Source organism: Mytilus californianus, unplaced genomic scaffold, assembly GCF_021869535.1.
Source record: "Mytilus californianus isolate M0D057914Y unplaced genomic scaffold, xbMytCali1.0.p SCAF_2, whole genome shotgun sequence".
NCBI lineage: Eukaryota > Metazoa > Mollusca > Bivalvia > Mytilida > Mytilidae > Mytilus > Mytilus californianus.
In genome coordinates, this window is record NW_026262668.1 from 32,130,235 (window position 1) to 32,144,941 (window position 14,707).

At 35.0% G+C, this 14,707-nt stretch overlaps 1 protein-coding gene across 10 annotated transcripts in view; it reads left to right on the top strand.

The window, feature by feature from the left end:
- LOC127729701 (arf-GAP with GTPase, ANK repeat and PH domain-containing protein 1-like) overlaps positions 1–14,707 on the top strand; it is a 121,619-nt gene that overhangs the window by 89,009 nt on the left and 17,903 nt on the right. For all 10 annotated transcript variants that reach the window (XM_052237547.1, XM_052237551.1, XM_052237549.1 and 7 more), the window contains 5 exons: positions 2,855–2,995; positions 3,485–3,558; positions 4,790–4,952; positions 6,774–6,891; positions 13,309–13,413. In XM_052237547.1, coding sequence (XP_052093507.1) covers positions 2,855–2,995; positions 3,485–3,558; positions 4,790–4,952; positions 6,774–6,891; positions 13,309–13,413 — 601 coding nt within the window. The remainder of the gene's footprint in view (positions 1–2,854; positions 2,996–3,484; positions 3,559–4,789; positions 4,953–6,773; positions 6,892–13,308; positions 13,414–14,707) is intronic.

Consider the following 14,707-nt stretch of genomic DNA (forward strand, 5'->3'; position numbering starts at 1 on the left):
AATTTTTGCGGTCATATATTGGTATCACGTCGTCGTCATCGTCGTCCGAAGACACTTGGTTTCCGGACAATAACTTTAGTATTAGTTAATAGAAATCTATGAAATTTAAACACAAGGTTTATAACCACAAAAGGAAGGTTGGGATTGATTTTGGGGGTTATGGTCCTATAAGTTAAGGAATTAGGGGCCAAAAAGGGGCCCAAATAAGCATTTTTCTAGTTTTCAGACAATAACTTGTGGACAGTGTATGGATCTCTCTGAAATTGTACAACAAGTTTCCATACCACAAAGGGATGGTTAGAATTGGCTTTGGGGGGTAATGGCTCCAACCGTTTAGGAATTAGGGGCAAAAAGGGGGAAAAAACAAGGGTTTCCTTGTTAATGGACAATCACTTTTAAGTACAATGTTAAACTTGGATTACCTCCCTTACACTGCTTTAAAATTATGTTTAAAGAAATGTATTGTTTTGAAGTGATTAGCTGTCAATTTATTTTTAGAAGTTACTAATAAAAATGCTGATTAAAGATATATTATTTTTAGACATGATTATGTCAAAATGTATGTACCGGGTATGTCATTTTCTATTTTAAGACTTTTATGATGTATTTAAATGGATAATTATGGTTGCAAACTCCATTGGAAATTTGAATTGAGATAATAACCATATCTTGAGGGAAAGATTTTTTTTTTTGGAAAAAGGGGAGGGGTGGGAGGTGAACAAAAATTGGTGGTGGGGGGTTGGGGTTACAAGAAACTGTGGGGGACATTTTCTCATTACAGATTTCAGAAATTAAAAAAAATTTCTTCAAATATTTTTTTTTGTCAAAGATATGTCCATTCATCAGTAAAATACAGAAACAAGAATAAGAAAAAAATAAAAAAATCCCAGGGTGCAATCTCTTGGTTATGAGGAAACTTCTGTCCAAGCCTTATAAGATTCCATGAAGGTTAGGCAAATTAATTGATGTCTAAATATCTGTAACCCCAAGACTATATCTACGATACATTAACTGCAAAAATAGTCCAATTATAAAAAAATGGGGGAAAATGGAAGAAGAGAAAAAACACTACCTTGGCTGTCATGGGGGTCATTGATTTTGCTGCTTCTCCACTAAGCATGTTGCAGTAAGGAGTAAGAGCAAAGAGTTGTTTTCTCAGAGTCAGAATGATGTGTCCAGTAAGGTTGATATGTCTTCCTGCAGACTTTTACCTTGTTAAAATTACTGCTTAATGTATATGGCCTAGAGAAAAAAGTAGGTTTCATAATCAATAAATCATATCACATCAACATGTTCTCTTCCTTATATAAACGTAATATGTGCACCTACAGTTGAAGTCAAAGGGACGCAACATAACTATTTGACTTGTCCAAGGTTAAGAGTTGCAGCATATTTTCCTATTTCAGTAATGTACCTTGTATTGTCAACCTGGTATTTTAAGATTCCGATGGATTGGAATATAAAAAAAGGTTTCCCACCTTAAAATACCAGGTTGACAATACAAGCATGAAACAAATCGTTGAAAATATATGCATTCAACATCCTCCTTTGTGGCTAATTTTTGAGATGGAGTCTTAACCTACATAACTTTCATTAGTTTAATTATAATTTTAATGGTTCTTTTATCTCTTATTTATTTTCTCTGTTTTGGTCTTTTAATTCATTCAATAATTATCTCGGTTAAAATGTTTTCGTGAAAAAAAATATTTCTGAATGGTCAATAATGAAAGGTGTTGAGAAACAATAAGTTTTACATGCTATTCTGATTGTTATGCAAACAAATTGGTTGACATGATATTAATTACCCGGTAAGGAAACTCGTTGATGCTTAATGAAATCATACGATCTCAATATTGAATCCGTATTTTGAAAATAGTTTTTTTTCTTTTCTTTCCCAATTTTCTTGTACTTAGAATTCGAATTAGCAGGCTTAATTCATATTCATTTTTCTACAAGAGGACTTTAGAGATAACTGTATTTGAAGCTTTGCGGATGTCCATCTGTTTTACGGTCGCAAATTTAGTTTACCTGGTGACACGTAGCGGAAAGAGGTAAATGGATATTTGCGACAGTAAAACTACCGATGGACATTCGCAAAGCTTCAAATACAATACAGTTATCTCTGTTCTAATGCAAAATAATCAAATCATTCAATGTTAGTCATTATTCCAGTGTAAAATTTTCATTAAACGAAAATTCCGCGAAATGATGTTATCTTCTTTGGTGCTTAAACTAGATGACGTAATATGCATCAAACATAAATACCGGATTTTTCTGGCTTCTTGTCCGCTTCAGCAAGTAATAAAATTTGATAAAAAGAAGATTTCTAGGTACAAAATGTGAATTTTTTTTGCTTATTATGGGAGAAATTACATGTCAATACATTTCGGTACTTAAAATGTCGGCTTCCATAGTTACAGACAGGGAGATAGAGAATTATACGCTTATTGTCATCCAATCAGAACCATTGATACAAAATAATTGCATTAGAATTAAGAATATACTCAAGTTTACAGAGTTTTGACACAACTGAGTTAGGCATGCTGAGGTTCAACTACAACACCACAAAGAAGAAAAAATTATGTGTATATAAGGGTTGCTGAAAATAGGATTTTAACCAACTAATAAACTTATTGGCTAACATCAGATGTAGCCAAATTACAAAATATTTTTGATTTAAGATTCCTTATAGTTATTTACATACTAACTCTCACTAAATATGAAGTCTTAACCGAAATATACTCAAAAAGTTGCATTTTATGTAGTCAGCAACTCTTCAAACTCTAAAGTTTATTAATCAAATCTATACATCTAAAATAAAAGTCAGGAATATAGAGTTTTAATTATTTTTTAGTTATTCCAAATGGCGATAGTTTGAAGCTGGGTGTCAATGGTAGCAGTGTGGGTTCAAAAATAGAGACACCAAATGTAAAGAAACGACATCGGAGAGCGAAAAGTGGTGGTATTAAAAATTTTGGTCCAGGAGATGGTGAAGGTAAACAAAAAAGGGTTAAAAGTAGTTATTCTCTGTCTTTGATTGAATAGTATACAATTATTGTCTTTTGATGAGGTAAATATGTGGTTTTATTTACTTTTGAGAAACTGATATTCACTGAGGCTATCTTCAGAGTTGCCTTCACTGCCTTTATCAACAATAACAAAAACCAGTCCATATCAAAATAAGTGTTAGGGGTAAATGAGTAAACAATATGTTTTTAATTTAATTTCAACATTTGCATTGTACTATCAAAACTACATACATGCGAGACATCTCCTGTGTAAACAGTTTATTCTCTTGTTAAAGGTCAATTTTCAGGATTTAGTCTTGTTTCACATACATTTTGTTGTATAATTTAGAAATAAACACATTCAGTATATGGGACTTGGACATTATGCAAACACATAGGGTATTTGATGCTCATCCTTGCACTAAGTGGTCATTTTAATTTTAAAGGTATAACTTAAATTCAATATTATTTTTCAGATTCAGATGGCTATGAATTTATGATTATCTCGTTAGAAAATAAGCAATGGCATTTTGAAGCTACTGATTGTAATGTAAGTACTTTAACTGCATAAATACTTAGATAAGATAACTACAAAGTTCTTTGTGATGATTTGGTTTTTAGATTGTGAAACATTAAGCGCATGCGTCGAAAACCAATCTCTTTTAATATTATGTTTATTATAAGAAATTACCTATCTGACTTGAATATTTAGTGTGTCTAACCCTGCATTCATTGTTTCCCTGGCCTAAATGTGGTTATATTTGAGTGAATTTGTCAATTTTTAGCCAAACTTTTGTTTGACCTGTTTGAAATGTAAATGTCAACGTCTTATAAGAAAAGTTCAAGAAAAATAGTTCGTTTTCACTTTCGTACATGTCTATTCATCAACTTAAAACTCTTTATCTTGAAACAATGGACTTAATATTGGGAGCCAAATAGGGCCCTTACCAAACTTACTCCTTTGCAAGAAGACCGCGTCTGCATTAATTGCCAAGAATTACAGGGATAATTACAAAAGCTGCAAACTGTAATGATAATGTAATCTGTGTAGCGGTTGTACATAATAGAAATGATTTTAGATAATTCTTTAATGATTGGACTGAATTCAATGTTGATTGTAATTTGAAAATTAAACTGTGAACAGGTGTAGAAAACATGATGAAAAAGGTTATTATGTCCCTTTAAAAAATGCCTATCAGATCCTTAACAATGGAGGTCTGAAAAGATATTGGTGTTAAGATCCAAGTTGAACCAATGAGTTCTTAGCTTTGTTGACACTGAATCAATTTAAACATATGAAATTACATTGACTAGGTTAGAGATATAGTCTCCTTTGAGATTGCTAGTCAGAATAATGTTTCTTCAAACTTACTTTGTGAGCTAGCACATTAAAAATAAATCTCCAGATCAAAATCAAACTGGTACAGAGATGGATATATTTATAACTCATTATGTTGTCCTGGATATGCATATAACATATTCTTTAGGGTATTATTTACCATTCATTCTAGTTGCCTATTAACTTTAATGTTAATACTGTGGATTCATTATTATTCGTTGGATACCAATTTCCGTGGATTTCGTTGTAACCCGGGAACAACGAATTCAAATTTCCAACGAATAACAAAATTTGTATAGGAATTTATGAAGAATTTTGTAAAACCACGAAATCAAATATCCACGAAAATGCAAGTTTTCCTCAATCCACGAAAATTGGTACCCACGAAAATAAATGAATCCACAGTAATTCTAATGAAGTGATGCACTTATTTTTATTTTAGGAACGTGATGAATGGGTAAATGCAATAGAACAGCAAATACTCAACTGTCTACAGGGCAATGAAAGTAGTAAATCCAAGAAACATTTAACAGCTGATCCTGCTGGTGTACAGACTATTCGGGGGGTTCGTGGAAATAATGTCTGTGCTGACTGTGGGACAGCCAGTAAGTACAAGCTACAAGCTGTTTTCCAATTTGAAGGCAAATTAGAAGTATCTATATAGCTAGTTAAGTGACTAAAATCTATTTGTCTTGCATTAATGTTTACATGGATTTTTGTAACATTCAATTGTCATAGTTAAGTTATAAATAACATGATTGTTAATATGAATTCATTCTATGCTATGTATTCTGCTCAAGGATCCGGAAATGGTCATATTTGCCAGACATGACCTAAACTGAAAGGTCATTTACCATTTAGTAGATAGACTCGTAAATAAACTGGCCCTCCAACCTATAATAATCTGACTAAAATAGGTATACTGCTGACCATCTTTTCTTTGGTGAAAATTAGGGTCCATATCTATGGTAGCTACTGAATTTTCTGTTAAATTTTACTTAGGAAGTGGTGAAGTAAAAATGTTTAGTTGTGTATAAGGTTCTATCTAAACATTTTCCCCTTCAGCCTTGAACTTGTAAGTGTATTTTTTTTATCACATAAAACAGGTTGAATATTAAAGTTGACATCACAGAAATGGATTCTCATAGTAAGAGATTCTGAGGAATAAAGCTGGTTTCTGCTCGACACAAAATGTTAAATTGGTTACCTCCCTTGATTTGTTGCACTTAGATTTTTTCCCCCAATTATATGTAATTTTGATAAATTTTATAATAATAACCATAAATTGATTGCAATACCTGCACATGTTGAACATAATGGTAATTTAAGATAATTTGCTGTGGGGTAAAACAAAATATTTGCAACAGATTTCAAATAATTGAACCATAGATTTAAATTGTACTGTGTTCTTACACTTTAAAAAAGGTTTGAGATGTTGTTTAAAAGAGGAATAAATTGGTTTTTCCAATTTTATTTTGGACCAATCTTTGGCAGCTTTTGATGAATTTTCATCAACAGCTTATACATTATTGAAGTGGCATAATTTTAACTAATATTACAGCTCTTTTCATAATGCTAGCAAGACAAAGGTTTGTTTGACTTGCTTGCTTTCTTTGTATCAATGTTTGCTCAAGCATTGTAATTAAGATTGACATCTGCAAACAATATAAGTAGGCGGAGTTAAACCTGTGTATAGGAAAATTTGATTATTTGATAATGTCTAATCAAATTTAAATATAATGTATACAAGTTTAAATCCGCCTTTTTATGTTGTTTTCAGATGTCCATCTTAATTACAATGCTTGAGCAAACATTGATACAAACAAAGCAAGCAAGCCAAACAAACATTTGTCTTGCTAGCATTATGAAAAGAGCTGTAAAACAATTGAATGCTAGACATTGATACATCAACAAAAATTCTCATTTGATATAGCCAAATATGGTTGACCTATTCTTATAGTATCAGATCAAAGTTCAGACACTTTATATACTACCCCCAAAAAATTTGTGAGCATATAGTTATTGCCAGGTTTCATAAGACTGATACCTCATTTTCATGGTTAATTGGTCAATGTTGAGTTTTCATGGTTTTGTCAGTTTATCAGATACTATAAGAATAGGTCAACCATATTTGGTGTATGGAATCTTTGTAAGGTGTATATGTCTGTCTGGCAGATTTCATCTGACCTTGACTTCATTATTTTTATTCAATTATGATACAAAAAAATAAGCAGGCGAGACAGTTCAGTGTGTGCACTCTTGTTATATATTGTAAAAAAAGTAATTTCTTATTTTTTAGAAGGAAATTTCAAATGCTGACAAATCAACAATTACCCAGTTGATGTCATTGTTAACATTATCAAGTTTTTTTTCCAGTCAAAGTACTTATATATGTGAATACATTCCTGTATTTTTCTTTTTTTTAGACCCAGATTGGTCTAGTCTTAATTTGGGTACTTTAATCTGTATAGAATGCTCAGGGATCCACAGAAATTTGGGAACACATTTATCTAGAGTTAGATCTTTAGATTTAGATGAATGGCCGTAAGTATTACCATGCTGTATGAACAAAAACAAATGTGAGGTAAACATCAATGAGAAGAAACTCGCAAACGAAAAAAAAACAACCAAATGATATGTCATATGTATTCTTTAAAGTAAATGTTTATATAAGTGTTAAGTGGATCTTTTCAAGAGAAATTTTTTTAGTCCCCTACCGACGAAGTCTAAGGGGACTTTATGTTTGCACTCTGTCTGTCTGTCTGTCTGTCTGTCCATCCATCTCTCAGTCCGGCAAATCAGTTTTCCACACTTTTCATGCCCCCACCGTTGCTGAGGGGGCATTAAGTTTTACCCTTGTCCGTCTGTACGTATATATGTACGTCCCAAAATTGGTTTCCTTCTCTAAATTTAGTTTGCCTCAACCAAATGTTATGAAACTTATACACAATGCTTATTACCACAAAACACAGATCAAGTTTGAATTTTGGGGGCGTCACTTTTACAGTTCTTGAGTTGTGTCCTTTTATAACGTTATATGCAAGCGGGGGCATCATCTGTGTCCATGGCACATTCCCAATTTATTTTCTTCATGCTTGAAGATATTGATTTAATAATTGGTACATTGTTTTATCATGACAAGTTACAGATCAAGTTCGAATTTTGTTCCGGTCTGATGATTTTGTGCAGAGTTATGGTCCTTGGACTTAGAGAATTCACTCAAATATTCAGTTTTCAGCGCTGTTTCTCGTCATGCTTGAAGATATTGATTTGATAATTGGTATATAGTTTTATCATGACAAGTTACAGACCAAGTTCAAATTTTATTCTGGTCTGATGATTTTTTGCAGAGTTATGGTCCTTGGACTTAGAAAATTCACTTAAATAATCAGTTTTCCATACTTTTTTTCTTCATGCTTGAAGATATTGACTTGATATTTGTTACATAGTTTACACCATGACAAGTTATAGATCAAGTTAGAATTTTGTTCCAGTACAATTAATTTTTTACTGGTAGTGGACTCTGTATTGCCATGCAATACTCTCAGAATGCTTGTTATTAAGTCTCCCAAACGAAGTTTGGGAAGACTTATTGTTTTTGCTCAGTTATTATTATTATTATTATGTCACCCGATCGACAATGTTGGGTGACATATTGCTTTTCCTCTGTTTCTTTTTCTGTATTATTATTAAGTCTCCCAAACGAAGTTTGGGAAGACTTATTGTTTTTGCTCAGTTCTTATTAAGTCTCCCAAACGAAGTTTGGGAAGACTTATTGGTTTTGCTCAGTTCTTATTATTATTATTATTCTTCTTCCTCTTCCTCTTCCGCTGCTTTTAAATTTGAACTTGTCCGCACCCATTCTCCAAAACCGCTTGTCAGATTAACTTAGGGTTTCACAATATGTTAGACTAACATGTCTAGTGGTGCAATCAGGGTTTTGTTCGTGCAATAGGGTTTATAAAGGGGTACTTTGAGGGGCAAAAAGAAAGGAGGGTTTTACTATAGAACCCTATGGGATTTTATTTTTTTAAATTTTCAAATGATTATAAATTGAAAACCGTTTGTGATAGACACAATCTTTTTAATTGAAAATGTACGAAATGATAAAGCACATTAAATGAAATACAGGGTTAGTCCCCAGGGGTCACCCCCACCCCCTGCCATTTAAGAAAGTTCTAATACCTTGTAAGTGGTCAAGATCCCTACCCCTAAACCATATATATTCTGGTTTGTCATGCTAAGATGGTTTGAATGATATACATGGTTAGTCCCCAGGGGTGATCCTGACCCCCTGCCATTTGAGAAAGTTCTAATATCTTGTAAATGGTAGAGATCCCCACCCCTAAACCATATATATTCTGGTTTGTCATGATAAAGCACATCAAATGAAATACAGGGTTAGTCCCCAGGGGTCACCCCCACCCCCTGCCATTTAAGAAAGTTCTAATATCTTGTAAATGGTCGAGATCCCCACCCCTAAACCATATATATTCCTGTTCGTCATGTCTCGAACATTTGAATGACGTATAGGGTCAGTCCCCAGGGGTTCCCCCCACCCCCAATGTTCTAGTATCTTGTTAATGGTCGAGATCCCCACCCCTAAACCATATATATTCAGGTTTGTCATGCGAAGATGGTTTGAATGATATACTGGGTTAGTCCCCAGGGGTCATCCTGACCCCCTGCCATTTGAGAAAGTTCTAATATCTTGTAAATGGTCGAGATCCCCACCCCTAAACCATATATATTCCTGTTCGTCATTTCTCGAACATTTTAATGACGTTTAGGGTCAGTCCCCAGGGGTTCCCCCCACCCCCAATGTTCTAGTATCTTGTAAATGGTCGAGATCCCCACCCCTAAACCATATTTATTCAGGTTTGTCATGCTAGAATGATTTGAATGATATACAGGGTTAGTCCCCAGGCATCACTAATGCATATAACTTTACTGGACCAAACCAATTTTCACTGGACTTTGCCGAATGTCAGGCGACCCTGGGAATTACGAATTATGGGAGCTTCGTTTGGGAGACTTCGTAACAGCATCCTGTTACAATCATTTCTTGTTATTATTATTATTCTTCTTCCTCTTCCTCTTCCTCTTCCGCCGCTTTTAAATTTGAACTTGTCCGCACCCGTTCTCCAAAACCACTTGTCAGATTAACTTAGGGTTTGACAATATGTTAGACAAACATGTCTAGTGGTGCAATCAGGGTTTTGTTTGTGCAATGGGGTTTATAAAGGGGTACTTTGAGGGGCAAAAAGAAAAGAGGGTTTTACTATAGAACCCTATGGGATTTTATTTTTTAAAATTTTCAAATGATTATAACTTGAAAACCGTTTGTGATAGACACAATCTTTTTAATTGAAAATGTTCTAAATGATAAAACCCATTAAATGAAATACAGGGTTAGTCCCCAGGGGTCACCCCCACCCCCTGCCATTTAAGAAAGTTCTAATACCTTGTAAGTGGTCAAGATCCCCACCCCTAAACCATATATATTCTGGTTTGTCATGCTAAGATGGTTTGAATGATATACAGGGTTAGTCCCCAGGGGTCATCCCGACTCCCTGCCATTTGAGAAAGTTCTAATATCTTGTAAATGGTCGATATCCCCACCCCTAAACCATATATATTCTGGTTTGTCATGCTAAGATGGTTTGAATGATATACAGGGTTAGTCCCCAGGGGTCATCCCGACCCCCTGCCATTTTAGAAAGTTCTAATATCTTGTAAATGGTCGAGATCCCCACCCCTAAACCATATATATTCTGGTTTGTCATGATAAAGCACATGAAATGAAATACAGGGTTAGTCCCCAGGGGTCACCCCCACCCCATGCCATTTAAGAAAGTTCTAATATCTTGTAAGTGGTCAAGATCCCCACCCCTAAACCATATATATTCTGGTTTGTCATGCTAAGATGGTTTGAATGATATACAGGGTTAGTCCCTAGGGATCATCCTGACCCCCTGCCATTTGAGAAAGTTCTAATATCTTGTAAATGATCGATATCCCCACCCCTAAACCATATATATTCTGGTTTGTCATGCTAAGATGGTTTGAATGATATACAGGGTTAGTCCCCAGGGGTCATCCCGACTCCCTGCCATTTGAGAAAGTTCTAATATCTTGTAAATGGTCGATATCCCCACCCCTAAACCATATATATTCTGGTTTGTCATGCTAAGATGGTTTGAATGATATACAGGGTTAGTCCCCAGGGGTCATCCCGACCCCCTGCCATTTTAGAAAGTTCTAATATCTTGTAAATGGTCGAGATCCCCACCCCTAAACCATATATATTCTGGTTTGTCATGATAAAGCACATGAAATGAAATACAGGGTTAGTCCCCAGGGGTCACCCCCACCCCATGCCATTTAAGAAAGTTCTAATATCTTGTAAGTGGTCAAGATCCCCACCCCTAAACCATATATATTCTGGTTTGTCATGCTAAGATGGTTTGAATGATATACAGGGTTAGTCCCTAGGGATCATCCTGACCCCCTGCCATTTGAGAAAGTTCTAATATCTTGTAAATGATCGAGATCCCCACCCCTAAACCATATATATTCTGGTTTGTCATGCTAAGATGGTTTGAATGATATACAGGGTTAGTCCCCAGGGGGCATCCCGACCCCCTGTCATTTGAGAAAGTTCTAATATCTTGTAAGTGGTCAAGATCCCCACCCCTAAACCATATATATTCTGGTTTGTCATGCTAAGATGGTTTGAATGATATACAGGGTTAGTCCCTAGGGGTCACCCCCACCCCCTGCTATTTAAGAAAGTTCTAATATCTTGTAAATGGTCGAGATCCCCACCCCTAAACCATATATATTCTGGTTTGTCATGATAAAGCACATCAAATGAAATACAGGGTTAGTCCCCAGGGGTCACCCCCACCCCCTGCCATTAAAGAAATTTCTAATATCTTGTAAGTGGTCAATATCCCCACCCCTAAACCATGTATATTCTGGTTTGTCATGTGAAGATGGTTTGAATGATATACAGAGTTAGTCCCTAGGGGTCACCCCCACCCCCTGCTATTTAAGAAAGTTCTAATATCTTGTTAATGGTCGAGATCCCCACCCCTAAACCATATATATTCTGGTTTGTCATACCAAGATGGTTTGAATGATATAACGGGTTAGTCCCCAGGGGTCATCCCGACCCCTGGTCATTTGAGAAAGTTCTAATATCTTGTAAATGGTCGTGATCCCCACCCCTAAACCATATATATTCCTGTTCGTCATGTCTCGAACATTTGAATGACGTTTAGGGTCAGTCCCCAGGGGTTCCCCCCACCCCCAATGTTCTAGTATCTTGTAAATGGTCGAGATCCCCACCCCTAAACCATATATATTCTGGTTTGTCATGCCAAGATGATTTGAATGATATACAGGGTTAGTCCCCAGGCATCACTAATGCATATAACTTTACTGGACCAAACCAATTTTCACTGGTTTTTGTCCAATGTCAGGCGACCCTGGGAATTATGAATTATGGGAGCTTCGTTTGGGAGACTTCGTAACAGCATCCTGTTACAATCATTTCTTGTTATTATTATTATTATACTTCCACCTAATTTTGTCTGGGAGTTTTCTCAGAGCCGATGGAACCAATCTAAATGATTGTTCACTATAACAAGGAACACCAACTTTTGTGTTGCAGTGGAACTTTGGCTATAAAAAATGGCTGCCGTTACCATGGAAACCGAAAAAAGGTGAAAAAATAAAATTTTCAAGTTTGGTGAATAATTTGGATATGCATAAACTTAGAATCATGATATTTTAATACAATGTAGGTGCCCACTATATCCTGGTTTTGGATGATTTTGGCAATCACTGGAACTACTATGTTGCCATGGAAACTACACCAAAAATTTCAAAAATATCAAAATGCTCAAAATTTAATGAAACTTCACAGTAATGATGAGCAACATTGGTAGATGTAGATTTTGGCGTTGGAATTTCAAAAATGTCTGCCTTTACCATGGAAACAATGCAAAACAGGTCAAAATGATCCAAAAACTTAAAAGTAGCATTTACTTTCTTAAAATGGTATGTCAAATCCATTGAATTTTTAATGGTATGTTCCCTCCCATGTACAAATGTACCACCTGTAATTAAATTTTGGGAGTGGTCTCTGTTACCATAGGAACCAGCAAAAATGTCAAAAATTTCAAAAATTTCAAAATGCTTAAAACTTTATGAAACTTCATACGATTGTTAACTGGCAAGTCTGGATGAGACTTCTGACTTTAGAATTTCCAAAATGGCCACCATTGCCATGGAAATTGCAAAAATGTCAAAAATTTCAAAATGCTCCAAACTTAATGAAACTGTGGTCACCCCCACCCCATGCCATTTAAGATTAGTTCTAATATCTTGTAAGTGGTCAAGATCCCCACCCCTAAACCATATATATTCTGGTTTGTCATGCTAAGATGGTTTGAATGATATACAGGGTTTGTCCCCAGGGGTCATCCCTACCCCCTGCCATTTGAGAAAGTTCTAATATCTTGTAAATGGTCGAGATCCCCACCCCTAAACCATATATATTCTGGTTTGTCATTCCAAGATGATTTGAATGATATACAGGGTTAGTCCCCAGGCATCACTAATGCATATAACTTTACTGGACCAAACCAATTTTCACTGGACTTTGCCCAATGTCAGGCGACCCTGGAAATTACGAATTATGGGAGCTTCGTTTGGGAGACTTCGTAACAGCATCCTGTTACAATCATTTCTTGTTATTGGTAGATATTATTAAATGCTGTATTCTAACGAGTTTATGAAAAATAACTTGCCAAAATATGCCAAGTAAAAATACCTTACAAAGTAAAAGTTCATTTGGTTTTAATATATACCATTAATTGATCAGTGTAAAATAGAAATTTGAAATTTCTAACTTTGTGGGAGATAAACTTTTGAAGTACTTTTATTTTGCAGACCTGATCTTCAGAGAGTAATGATGTCCATAGGGAACAGTACAGCAAACAGTGTTTGGGAGGCTAATATTAAAGGTCGACCAAAAGTTATACCATCCTCATCAAGGTCAGTGCCTAAGGTCATGCCTTTCTGTCTACTTACTCATTGATAAGAATCTTCTAAAATTTGGTTAGATGAGGACTTGCAAGGAAAGCTGTATGCTTGAAAGAAAGTTCCACCTATTTTGAATTACAATTGATAGCTCACCTAGCCCTATGGACCATGATGAGCTATTGTCATCTCTTGGCATCTGGTGTTTTTGTTGAAAAATTTTGTAAAACTTGTCTCCTCTGAAACATCTCTACCTATTTCAACCAAACTAGAGCTTAATGATCCTTAGGGTATCCAGTATAAAGTTTGTGTTTTTGGAAAGTTTGCTATAGCTTGCTATTGCAATATACTTTCCTAAGGCATCGGCCTCAAACCGGAAGTTGGACAGACTATCTTACTATGTCTACTAGATAATGTAGTACTAGTGTTTGAATACTAATTCAAGGAAGATGCTTTTGAAATTTTGAGTTACTTCTATTTTGATTAGCTTACAGCTTGAATAAAAATGTACTGAATGTTCATCAATAATTCAAATGAATTCAACTTCATTTGGAAAATGGGTATCACTGTCAACGTATATTTGTTCCACTGGAAACTTTGTTATAAACAATGTCATAATATCTGTTCCTGTTGGAACAAATATTCTATACCATTTAGGAACATTTACTGTAATATTTATTCCTGTGGAAATAATATTCCAGAATATTTTTTCCATTTGGAACTTATATTATGAAGGAACTTCTATTCTGTGACATCACAAACATTACTTCGAGGATCTGCACTGCGCGGAAATTAAAATCAATACACATCTACGCGAGACAGCAATTTCTACGTAATGCTTTTATCGGTATTCCTCAGACATGTGTGACATCCATATATGTGTACCTTACGACGGGAGTACAATAACCCCTGTTTCAGAGGTTTCCTCCAGTCTGCCGGTTGAAGAGAAAATAAACTATCAAGCTACGCCCAGGGGAGCATTTTATTGCATTTTTTTTCAGAAAATATCATAGATAGTTAAAAACTGTAAAAATGTCAACAAAATGATGTATACAAATAAGGCAGTATGGCTGATTTTGTCAGTGGACCTCACATAGAAGTTATTTCCCTTGACATATGATTTTTACCCATTTTTGCATATTTTACAGAAACCAATCTTTGATAATTCTATTTCTCCTGCATTATGTACACATACACATATGTAAAATATATGATCAATCACTGAAAAGTACAACAAAGCATTCCAACTTTTGTTCAAAATATCAACTTTTCTATTTTTAATAGAACCTATTTTTATACGACCGCAAAA